This window comes from Culex quinquefasciatus, chromosome 2 (assembly GCF_015732765.1).
Source record: "Culex quinquefasciatus strain JHB chromosome 2, VPISU_Cqui_1.0_pri_paternal, whole genome shotgun sequence".
In the NCBI taxonomy this organism is placed as follows: Eukaryota; Metazoa; Arthropoda; class Insecta; order Diptera; family Culicidae; genus Culex; species Culex quinquefasciatus.
In genome coordinates, this window is record NC_051862.1 from 130,988,010 (window position 1) to 131,000,398 (window position 12,389).

At 40.4% G+C, this 12,389-nt stretch overlaps 1 protein-coding gene across 2 annotated transcripts; it reads right to left on the reverse strand.

The window, feature by feature from the left end:
* Window positions 1–901: 901 nt before the first annotated feature.
* Window positions 902–11,530, reverse strand: LOC6031967. 2 transcript variants are annotated; one of them, XM_038256214.1, is made up of 6 exons: window positions 11,375–11,530; window positions 6,502–6,611; window positions 2,646–2,865; window positions 2,425–2,577; window positions 1,506–2,363; window positions 902–1,446 (listed from the first exon to the last, which is right to left on the reverse strand). In XM_038256214.1, the coding sequence occupies exons 2-6, from the start codon at window positions 6,585–6,587 to the stop codon at window positions 1,219–1,221; spliced, it is 1,545 nt and encodes a 514-aa protein (XP_038112142.1). In that variant the 5' UTR covers window positions 6,588–6,611; window positions 11,375–11,530; the 3' UTR covers window positions 902–1,218. The 2 variants fall into 2 exon arrangements, with proteins under 2 accessions (XP_038112142.1, XP_038112144.1); XM_038256216.1 differs by lacking the exon at window positions 11,375–11,530 and adding an exon at window positions 10,973–11,082.
* Window positions 11,531–12,389: the final 859 nt, after the last annotated feature.

Below are 12,389 nucleotides of genomic sequence, written 5' to 3' on the forward strand. Positions count from 1 at the left end.
CCTTACCAAAAGCGGTTATAAAAGCACCCAAAAAATAAAAAATGAAAAATTTGTTTATTGGATCTTGCCAAAAACAATTCCAAAATTGATTTTAAAAAAGCACAATCACACGAATTTAAATTTCTCTCTTATCACATTTGATAACAGTTTTGTCAAAGCGTTTCCAACTAAACTCATGAATTAAACAGCTTAATAAAAGCTAGCTTTTCCAAGAAGCTCTTTTTAAATAGCGAATTGGATTAAAATAGGACCAAATCCTTTCGTATCAAATGTACAAAAATTACTTTAATGTTCGTTTTTGAGTTTCAATAGCATTGGCTCTTGCTATTGCGCGATAAAGGCGCAAACACGGCGGTGTTTTTATTCGTAGATTTTACAGGATTAATCAAATCATGTTCTCCAAAGTTTTAGGCTTATCAAGACATCCGTACAAATAGGTGGAAAAGAGTTTTCCCGATTAGTTGAGTAATGATCGAAAACCAGCTAGTTGAGGTAAGACGTAGTCCTATACCAAAGTAGTAAGGAAGGCATCAATTTATTCAATTTATCATCTGTTTTTTCTTCACTAAGTTTAACAACATTCACAGTTTCAATGAAAATAGCAAAATAACACCACCAAAATTTACAAAAATGGCTGCGCAGAAGACCAGGAGGATAAGGCGGGAATCGAACCCGCGCCCCATAGCAACTAAGAGATCGGCAGCCGAAGCGAAACACGTTCACCTTGATTTTTTCAAAATTAATTAAATAGGGCCAAATAGTTTTTCTCCAAAGTTTGTATGAAAAATTAGGGCAGCTTGTCACACTTGCATACAATTCAGAAATTTCACGCAATATGTAGAAAGCCATGCATCTCACCCTCCTTGTATCACATGGGACAAACCATATTAAAAATAAGTTCTCGTTTTCAAATACTTTATTTGTCATTAATAATTACATGAATTGGCATAATAAAAGCTTAGTTCAAAAGGAAGGAAGTAAACAGAAATGATAGCATGTTATCGATATCAAAATCCTTATACTTCTCCCCAATTATCTTCAAAACTGAAAAAAGTCTATAAGTATTTCACCACTTAAATATTTAAGCACACAAACTTCTACCACCGCTTCGCATGCGCCAACACCTCTAATGCTCTTCTTTGGTTCAACGAGCGCGCGTTCGCCTTCGACGGCGATAGAGAAAGTAAATTCATTCGTTCAGCTCCAACCTACTGCCCTCTACGCTTCCTGATTCACCCCGTCATCCACCTCTTCGGAGGAGATCCTGTGCGGGCCAGGACCTTTGACCTGGTTCTCCACCTCCTTGAAGCTACTCTTTATCTCGTCCAGTGCTTTGCCCAGACCCACCTTGATCATGTTGAACTCTTGCGTCACAAGCGAAAGGCGTCCGAGCAGGTAGTTCAGATTGGAATCTACCTCGGACATGCGACCGGTGATTAGGGAGACCTGGAATAGGGAGATATTGGTGAGTGGTTGGGAATTTGTATGATGTAGTGCGGTTTTACCTTTCCTTCCATGCTGTCCATCGTGGTCAGAGTGCCGTTGACGTACGATTCCGTCTGTTGCTGCAGCCGATCCAGGGCTTGTTTGCTGGAGGAGATCTCCTGGTACATGATGCCGATCTGGCGCCAAACCTGGCTGATTTCCGTCTCGATCTTTGAGCTAAGGTTGCTCAGTGCTCCGTTGTGGTTGTCCAGGATTGTGGCACCGATTTCGTCGAAACGCTTCGTAACCGTTGAGTTGAGCTCCTTGGAGTTGGCTTTGACCACATCAGTAACTTCGCGCAGAATCTGGTGGATACCGTAATCGATGCCTCGTTTGGCGTCCAGCACGTTTTCGCCCGTCTGCAGCAGGAATTTCTCCAGCCGGCTCAGTGCAGCAATCTCATCCTTCAGTGAACCGATGTCCTTCTTGGTGGCAGAGAAGAACGCTTCCGAGTCGACAATCTCCTCCGATAGCGTCTTCAGGATCTCGTTGACCGAAGCCTGCAGCCCTTCGTTGTTCTCCTTGATGCGGGTCGCCGTCTTCGAGAAGCTCTTATCGGAAGCCGTCAACACTTCCAGTCGCATATCCTCGATGGCCTCCAGCGTTTCGTTGACCAGTCCATGGACGAACTCCTTATCGAGCGTTGACCCTGCCGCTGGAGCAGCCACCGCTGTCGAACGCGTCTCCTGAGCAATGTTCTCGATCGAGTCCAGCTTCTTGATGACCTTCTCCTCAAAGTCAGTGTTGGCGGGGATCACCACCGGATTGTTGTAGTACGACGAAAGCCGCTCCTCGATCTTACCGACGATCTCGTCCGATGAACCAAACTCACGCTTGGTGAGCTTCTCCACGTGGTTGATCAGATCGCGACTCACGTGCTGTAAAAGTCACAACAAAAATTACCACAGGTCTAAATAAGCAATGATCATTCAATCTTGCCGTCAATTCCTCAATCTTGGCAGCCAAGCTTCCGTCCTCATCGGCCGGTCTTGCTCTAGCCTCCAGCGTGTGGGCATTCTCCGTCAACCAGCTCAGCACGCCCTCGAGCGTTTCGCTCAGCTTCATCTGCTGCATGGTGTTCTTCTCGTCTTGCTGTAACCGAAACCGATCATCAAAAACCTCATTCTCCCCCCACTCCCACTCCCTCTCCGCAAACTCACGCTAAGCAGAGCCGTTTCGATGCTTCCAACGCGTTCCTCCAGCCGTGTGATGGTGCCCTTCAACGGTTCAAATATCCGTTGGTTCTTCTGCAGTGTAATCAGCCCCTTTTTGACCTGTTCGCCGAGGGAGCGCTCGCGCTGCTCGTGCCGCTCCAGCTTGTTGTCCAGCAGGTTGTACGAGTGCACCAGCGACAGGATGGCATCGCGGATTTCCTGGTTTCTGGAAAGCAGAATGAGGATGTCATCAGTTTCAGTGTGTCGGACCGGTGAACATTGAAATCACAAACATAAAATTCGAGCAGCCTGCGAGGTAACGTTTCCTCTCAATCCACTCGAGATCTGTATTCTAACATGGCGGGCGCTGCTGGTGCATTCCCGACTGGGCAGCAATCGTTGCATTTTGTAATTTGAAAATCACTGTATCTCGAAGCCGCTGCATCGTATCAAAAAGTGGTCAAAGACAAACTTGTAGGAAATTGGACGGACTTCAGTTTACGTCTGACAGCCGGAGACAGCGGTTGTTTTTTCTGCTGTTTTCGTGGCGCGGCACAGTGCTTACGGATGGAGGTGGAAGAATCCTCCGACGGGGACGAGTTTCGTTCCGTAAATGGAACGGGGAAGCGAAGGAAGACCAGCAACGGAGCCGTTGTCGGGGATGTCCCAGAGGAGAATCTTCTCAACAACAACAAGTTCAGTCCGCTGGCGGCGAACAACAACAACAATAACAATGGTATCCCAGCCAGGAAAGGAAGCGTCCCACCGGTTCCAGTGGTTCCAGTGGCCAAGAAACCACCCCCTCTGGTGGTAAAGAATACGAGCTACGCCAAGCTGAGGACTGTAATGTCACCGTGCACAACCAAGCCAAGTTACAAGCTAACTCCGTTTGGGATCAAATTGCTGTGTTCCTCCGAGGAGCGTTTTGAGACCGCGCGGGCCCACTTGATTGCGAACAAAGTGGAGTTCTACACCCACGAGAAACGAAGCGAGCGGCAACTCCGCGTCGTCGTCCGAGGACTTCCGTCGGCTTCACCTGAATTCGTCAAGAAGAACCTCAAGGAATCGCAAAACCTGGATGCTGTGGAAGTGCACGCCATCAAGAGAAAGGGAGAGTTCGCTTCGTCAGAGGAAACCTCGTACATTGTTACGTTCCCCAAGGGGTACACCAGCCTCAAGCAGCTGAGAGAAATCAAGCGCTTGAGAAGATTTCACATCCGGTGGGAGGCCTACCGGAACAAGCGACCGAACGTGACCCAGTGCAGGAACTGCTTGCAGCTGGGTCATGGAACCAGGAACTGTCACCTCAAGGGGAGGTGCAACAACTGTGGGGGTCCCCACAAGACGGACGAGTGCGAAGTCCAGGAAGCCCAGCCAAAGTGGTGTGCCAACTGCTCTGGTGCCCACGAAGCTACGGACCGCAGCTGCCCCAAGCGTGCGGATTTCATCCAGCGGCGACAGCAGGCGTCGAAACCAAAACCACCGGCAAGGAAGGCGGAGAAACAGAGTCCAGCAGTTCCGGCGTTCACACCGGCGGAGTTCCCTCCGCTGCCGGGCGCAGTTCCGGACGGAAAATTGAAGGATCGCCCTCGACCCGCAGGAAGCAGCCAAGGTGGCCCCCGAGACGGTGGAGCCACGAAGGAGGAAGCCGGGGAGGTACTCTACAGTTCGGCTGAGCTGTGGGGGATTTTCTCCGAGTACATCGTCAGGTTCAAGACCTGCAAGACCCGCTTGGACCAAGTAACCCTCGTCAGTTACATGATCTCCAAGTATAGAGCTTTATGACGTTTTGCGTACACACACTAGCGCACCATTTGATTTTGCTGGCCGGACAAAATTTAACCTCACTTTCTTTTCGTGTACGTATACGCAATACATGTGCACGTAGATTGCTCTATGGAATTTGAGGATTTTTTTTTTTTTGTTATTATATATTGTTTTACTGATCCTCGGTCCTAACCTGGTCACAGCACCTAAAAGGACCTAATAAAAATAAGTTAAGAAAAAAAAATCTGAAAAAATACACTGAAATAGAAATACACGCTACTTTTATGAGATTTTTTGATTTTTAAGTTTAAAAGTTAAATTTAAAGGCGATGTCACATTTTTTTTCGTTCATAATGTTTGAGGAAATAGCCAAAGATGGTACAAAAAGACACACAAAAAATTTTAATAAATATTTTTTTATTTTTTTTAGGAGAGACATACTATCCTGCATTTTTCATGAGTCTTTTTGTATCATCTTTTGCTATTTCCTCAACAATTTTGAACGAAAAAAAATGTGACATCACCTTAAAATTTAACTTTTAAACTTAAAAATCCAAAATCTCACAGAAGTGGCGTGTATTTTTATTTCAGTGAAAGCCCGTCCAATTTACTACAAGTTTGTGTTTGACCACTTTTGAATACGATGCAACGGCTTCGAGATACAGTAATTTTTAAATTAATTTGTAATTTTAATTTGTAATTTGTTGGTTTATTGGGTACGACAACTTGTTAGTTTACACTGTTAATCAGGTCAAGGAATTACAAAATACAAAAATATTTAAATAACTCACGCCCTTCTCCAATGTTATTTTCGAGTACAATTGGCATATACACAAAAATTGCTTATATAGACCTAGGATAACATGTCTACAAAGTTTCATTAAAATCGGAGAGGGTCGGGTACAAAAGTGCCAGAAAAATTTCCGATTTAAGCTGGAATTGCTCGTTATACAACCACACCATCTTTGCAGACAGAGGCCTTAGAGAACAACAGTTGAATAAAATGGATTTAAAAATAAATTTTGAACAATTAAATTCACGACCTTTCGTTACCAATGTTGGAATTTCATTCATCAACAGCATGTTTTCCCCTCGCGCCACATGTTAAGGTTGTTGCACTTGAAAAATTAAATGACCCTCAACTGTGAGACGAAATGCATCCGCGTTAATAACCTCGATTTCAAACGAAAATCCTTGCACCATAATTAAATTATCCACAACTGACATTCGGCTGAAGGGACCCTTAGTATCACCATCAATGTGACTTAGAGACGTTGATGTTGATCTTTGGGTGTTGGCGTGCAGCATCGAATCGTGATGGCAATGAACTCATTAAACATTTGAGAGCACGATGGCAGCGACGACGAGGATCTAATTGGTCATAATTGATGCTGGCTGCTTGCATTTGCTGCTGCTCTTGTTGCATGATGGATCTTCTTTACCGAACGAAATTGTGGCACTTTTCTCACTTTGTGACGGATGCAACATGTGTTTGGCGCATGTGCCACTCGAACAAACCGAGCGACGTCGTTATTCTAAACCATCCATCCCGGACCAACCGGCCGCCCATTCGTCCGACTAAATATTTAGTCGAGTGCCATAGATGATGATTTATGAGTGATTTGTTCAAGTTGCCCGCGCGCCTATATGACACTTATTGGAGCCGACCCCCACAATCTCAAACCACACCAACCCGTCTAACTGCAGTCAAGTGCGTTTTCAGAAGCTGCACTCTTCAGAGCTGGTTCTGGCCGAATGCATCACGTCTCTCGGATGCTCAGATGGACCGTACTTTTGTACACAAATAGCAGTCAAGTGGAGGCACGTATTTCGGAAGAATAAAGGATTTAACTGTTTGGTACAGACGCTTAGAATCCCGGCTAATCTGCACTTTGTTCACTGGAGCCGCTTGCTAACTTTGTTTTAAGTCGAGTGCTTATGTCATTAACTAAACAAATTGAATCCATTGAGCTAATTTCTTGGAATTATTTCCCTATCATAACATTCAATCTACAACAGTCTCACAAACAGTACTTTTAAGTTTAAGTTTTAGTTGAAAAAGTCGTATATTTTCACTAAATTTAAATTTACTTACGTTACGTCCACTTTCTGTTGGGCGAGTACCAGTGATGCCATCGCGCTGACTAGTGCCAGCAGAAATAAGCTCGATTTGGCAGCCATGTTGCCGTTGCAAGGCAATGTGTGCTGGAAATAAAAATGAAGAAAAATTAGCAAAATATTGTTGAAATATAATATAATAAATATTGAACTATTTTGTACTTCTATGTAAAATTATTATGTGCATATTGAAAAAAAAAAACTTCATCTTTCTTCAGTGAGAAAGACAAAACAAAATATCACTTATGGTGATTGAAATGCGTTTATTGTCAATAGATAATTGTCTTAATATTTGTTGCGAAGCAAATTGATTTGAAAATATGTTATTTTGATGTTAAAAGCGCGTGGTGATTTCTAGATTAAATTTTCAAAAGGCCCTATCTGCATAGGAAACCCCAGACTGAGCAATTCTCTACCAAAACTGGAAATGGATTTTATTTGTATTTTTTGATTTGGCTCAAACTTTATGGGGGCCTTCCCTATGACCAAATAAGCTATTTTGTGTCATTTTTTTAATCACCCTTGCAAGTCTCCATACAATTTTGGCAGCTGTCCATACAAAAATGGTATGTAAATATTCGAATAACTGTAACTTTTGAATGAATTTTTTGTTCGATTTGGTTGTAGGTATTGTTGACGACTATTGAGAAAAAATAGGTACACGGAAAAATAATTTGCCGATTTTTTAATTAACATTTTTTTCACAAAAACTCAATTTCCCAAAATACGTATTTTTTGATTTTCGAGATTTTTTGATATGTTTTAGGGGACAAAAACCCGCAACTTTTAAGCCATAGAGAAACATGGGCAACAAATCTGCCGCCGAGTTATGATTTTTTGAAAAAATAGTGATTTTTGGAAAAAATCAAAATTTCATGCAAAAACAAATTTGACGTATTTTTTTATGTAAAATTGAATTTCCAATCGAAAAGTACTTTACAGATTTTTTGATAAAAGGCTCTGTGTTCAAGATATAGCCACCGAAAATTTGATTTTAGCAAAATTTTTGCAGTTTTTCGATTTTTAAAAATAGTGAGCATGAGTGACCATTTCTAAAAATATTTTTTTTGAAAAGTTCAGAAAATTTGCTATAAAATTGTCTAAGAGTCATTGAAGATTGGACCTCTGGTTGCTGAGATACAGCGGCTTAAACAAAAAGAAACACGAAAATTGAAGTTTTCTAAGTCTCACCCAAACAGCTTACCATTTTCTAATGTCAGGACCATGTCCTTAACGTGCCAAACATTTGTGAAAAAAAAACCCCTGGGCAGTAGAATCAAAAGGATAAAAAAAATCCTCCTAGTCTAGGAACATATATCGGAAATCCAAAACGAAAAAATCCCTTTCAACAAGTAAGAAGCAATAACCTTTTTAAAGTTATCACTCGATTGCACCGCACATCCCATTGTTGTTTTAACTTTATTTTGTATTTTTTTTTTCAAACAATGTTGTATTTTTCAATGGATAAGAAAAAAATATTACAGTAAAGAGAAAAACAATGAAAATATTTGCAAATACGTGGTTTTTAAAAGTTCAACAGAGTGAAATCTTAAAAACCATCTCATTTTTTTGATGTCAAAACAAATTTTGCAATTCATTGAAGCTCAATAAATAAAACTACACAAATTAGGTAAATTCTTTTAAAACTTATTCTAACTACTACAAAAGAAAAACAAAAATCACAAACCAGTAATGTTTTTTTGTAAACCAGAAGATTTTAAAATTTATCGAGAAAAAAAATAAACAGACAAGTACTGCTAACAGTGATGCAACTCCGAGGTTCAGAGAATGTCTCACTGAATAAAAACACAAAAAGTCTTTCGTGAATCCAAAAAACAAGTAAAAAAATATAAAAATTTAAAAAAGTGGTTCAAAATGCATTTTACACGCGTCCAGTTGCGTTCCAATCATTAGTTTTCAAAATATCGAAAATATGACGGAAATTTAGTTTTTCGCAAAAAAAAATAATTGTTTCAAATTAGCGATTTTATCAAAATTCAAAAAGATCTTTAGGCAATTTATAAATTGTGACACATTTTTTGCTGGGGCTGTACTTTTTATCTTCACAGCCCTAGCTCTAGGAAACTCAACAGTCAACACTTTAATTTTATAAGCCAAATTTTACGAACGAAGTTCGCTTTTACGCCAAAAATAGCTAATAAGATGAACATTTGCCATATTCAAATATGGCACTTGTGATTCCTCCCATTCAAAAACGTATTCAAAAAGTACTTGGTTCGGAATGCTCGATTTTTCGTCCAATAGAGCCGGTATTCGGGATTTGGCCTCAGTAAACACATACAATTCTGCCCTGTAATGGATTTTGATTTGATGTGATAACCAACAGGCCCACAAAGGATGGCCTTTGTAGCGGTTGACTAAAATTACAATGGCTCAGACTTAAATCTTCAAAATACTATTTCGCTACTGCACATGGCAAAAACCTTAGAGCTCATGAACATTATTTCATCTGCTACAGCCAGCACTAAATTTGTTCTCGTTCAAATAAAAGAAGAAATAAAAGAAATAATTTGATAAAGTGAAGTAGCAGGAAAAAGATAAAAATAATAGAAGAATGATAAATTTTCGAAAATTGTATTTTAAAAACTCTGTAGCATTTGCAAATCAACATCAAAAGTTCAAATTTGACTTAATATAGTTCAATGACACTGAGATCAGAAAAAAACAGTGCATTAAAAATAATCCAATAAATATTCCTTAAACAAAAAAACAGATTGTATTAGTCATTTCAAAATCGCATAAAGTTATAAAAATAATTCATCTCCCATAACACCAGGTAGTAAGTATTCTCGAGTATGCGGCAAGTGTAGCTAATGTTGGTAATCTCAAATACTCAAAACTTTAAAAATCGATATCTCGGGAACGAAACATATTCCTTTCTGTCGATAAGTGATTCTTATGTAAAATTGGCCGGGAAACACGGTGGTGAGGTCAAATTTTAAAAAAATAAATAGGGCTGTTTTGAGATACGGCCATTTAAACTTTTCAATTGCGCAATACAGGTAGAACAAATAAATTTTATTAAAATTTTGATCACGGAAATGGATTCTACGTCCAATTTCCTTCAAATTTGAGTCTAAGACCGACCCTCTAAGATTTGTGGTTCCTGAGCTATCGCCGTTCATAGATAGGTGTTTTCCTCAAAAATCGCCAAAAAGTCGATTTTTAGGGAGGGTAGAAAAATGGAGGGGTTGGTCCGATTTTGATGAAATTCGGTATTCTTGCATGTTTTGATAGTCTCAACAGCTCTGCCAAATTTGAGCAGAATCGGAGATGGTAATTTTCAAATGCTGTTCCGCTTCAGATGGAATGACCCATATACAGTCATCCCACATATTCGGAACACCCACAAATTCGGAACACTTTTACGATGATTTGTCAATAGAATGCCAAAAGTAGCTTTTCTGTCGACCTTACTATTTTTAGAACCTTCATTTGGATATTATCTTGCTATTTCACTAGTAAAAGTAGGATTTTTTGAACAAAAAACTTCATTCCAAGACTATTTTGTCCAGAGCAGCAAAACACTGCCTCCAAATAGCCTGTTTCATAATTGTGGGATGTTATTGTGCCTCCCACAATCGCGGAACACCCTAATTTAACTGATATTTTCACAAAAAAAGTTATCAAACCATGTATAAAACATCACTAAGCTTGAGTTTCATTGGTTTCAGTGTGTGAAGTCATTATTTGGTAATAAATATGTACTCCTGGAGAGATCTAAAGTTTGTTTACATCCGTAAGAAAAAAGTGTTCCGAATTTGTGGATTTCAAGGGTCAAAGAAATTCTTCAAAAACTTCATATAAAAGTTAAAATTTGTAGATGTTCGATACAGCATTCAAAAGATCGCAAGAAAAGCTTTCAAATGAAGGTAAAAGCGAACCATTAAGTTCAATTATCGATTTGCTATGATTTTTTGAACATTGGCCGATCTGGAAACCGTTCCGAATATGTGGGATGACTGTACTAGCTCCTTTTTGAATCCAATTTGTATCAGAAACTTATAACAGATTGATTGAAATACAACAAATAAACTCTGGAAAGCCTAATTCACATCAATTTATAATCAAATCACAATTACTTTACTCCAACGTAGACAGTTGTCCAGCTGACTGATAGAGTCCTGAACCACACAGTAAATGGCCATTGGCCATTCTGTTTTACACCACACCAGCACCAGCGCTACTCTCGTTCGTGACCTTTTCCCAAAGTCCAACTCACTCGAGACGGTTACGCGAAAACTGATAATAAGAGTGGAACTACCGCAAATCTTCTGGCCCAAGAGGGAGAAGAACTCCGTCCACTCGGGTTCACGGATTATCACGGTGGAGCGCCATGTTATCAGCTCGACGCTCATTAATCGGTAGCATAACTCAATTGGTAGCGCCACGCCGGTTAAAATTCAATTCACTCTTGGAGTACTCACATAATATAGACGAGTATTAAATCAAAGGACGGTTTTATCCAACTTCACAATTCGGGAGCATTCAAAGAAAAACACGTGCACTCTGTCCGCTGGACCAATGCAGACTAAACACCAAGAATAAGCACATCACCCGCCAACGAGCATCGTCAGCATGCGCAACGTACTCAACAGAACCGAAAGAACATATGACACCACTCACAGTCATGTGCACATGAAACCGTTCACCACACATCATGGGCACTTGGTACAAGTTACAGCCCAAAAATCGTAAAGAGGAATCCCTAAAAAGTGTTCTCAAATTTCATCCCCTTGAGTGAAACACTTGACTTATCACTAAATATCGTTTAGAAAACAAAAAAAAACCCAAAAATACAAACATCTTTCAGAACAAAACCAACAAACCTTGTGCCGCTGGGGGCCAAAATCGGTTAAGACTTGAGGTTGAAATCCGCGACTCACTTGGTGTTCAGCACGAAAAACTACAGAACACTTTCTAGAGAGAGAGATGCTGCCTGATCGAGCACTACAGATGTACTGAACGAGTGAGCTACTCTGGACTAATGTGTGCTGAACAGAGGGAAGCAAATGCCGGCTTTTCTACATTGGATGGTTAAGCGGTTGAACTAAAGGATGCACCACCAGGATGATGGCAGATGATGATGATGACGAGTGTGATTGGTGGCGTATTGGGTGGACAACAAAAATATACACACACACAGTTCGCACTTTAGACGCGTAAAGTGATCGGTTCGTTAGGACGGGAGAAATGAGTAAAATTTTAATAGTATTTGATCTTCAAAAATTCCAAAAAATCAGTTTGATTCGAATTAACAAATTCGCTATGCTTGACAAATTACACCGATCAACAAAATATCTGCGCAGGCTCAACTCGAGGGGAAGCATGAAGTTTAGGGTCCCAGAAACACGTGCAGTTTGTTTTTTTTTTCATAAATATTTAAGCAGTGCCGAATGGTTTTTCTCCAAAGTTTGTATGGAGAAATAGTGCTGTTTGCTACTCCCACATATTGCATACAACAGCTACGAACCACCCTAATTCTCCATACATAACTTGGAGAAAATCCATTCGGACCTACCTGGGTAATTCTCTACCAACTCACACGAAATCGGGAAAAGTTGCCCCGACCCCTCTTCGATTTGCGTGAAACTTTGTCCTAAGGGGTAACTTTTGTCCCTGATCACGAAACCGAGGTCCGTTTTTTGATATCTCGTGACGGAGGGGCGGTACGACCCCTTCCATTTTTGAACATGCGAAAAAAGAGGTGTTTTTCAACAATTTGCAGCCTGAAACGGTGATGAGATAGAAATTTGGCATCAAAGGGACTTTTATGTAAAATTAGACGCCCGATTTGATGGCGTACTCAGAATTCCGAATAAACGTATTTTTCATCGAAAAAAA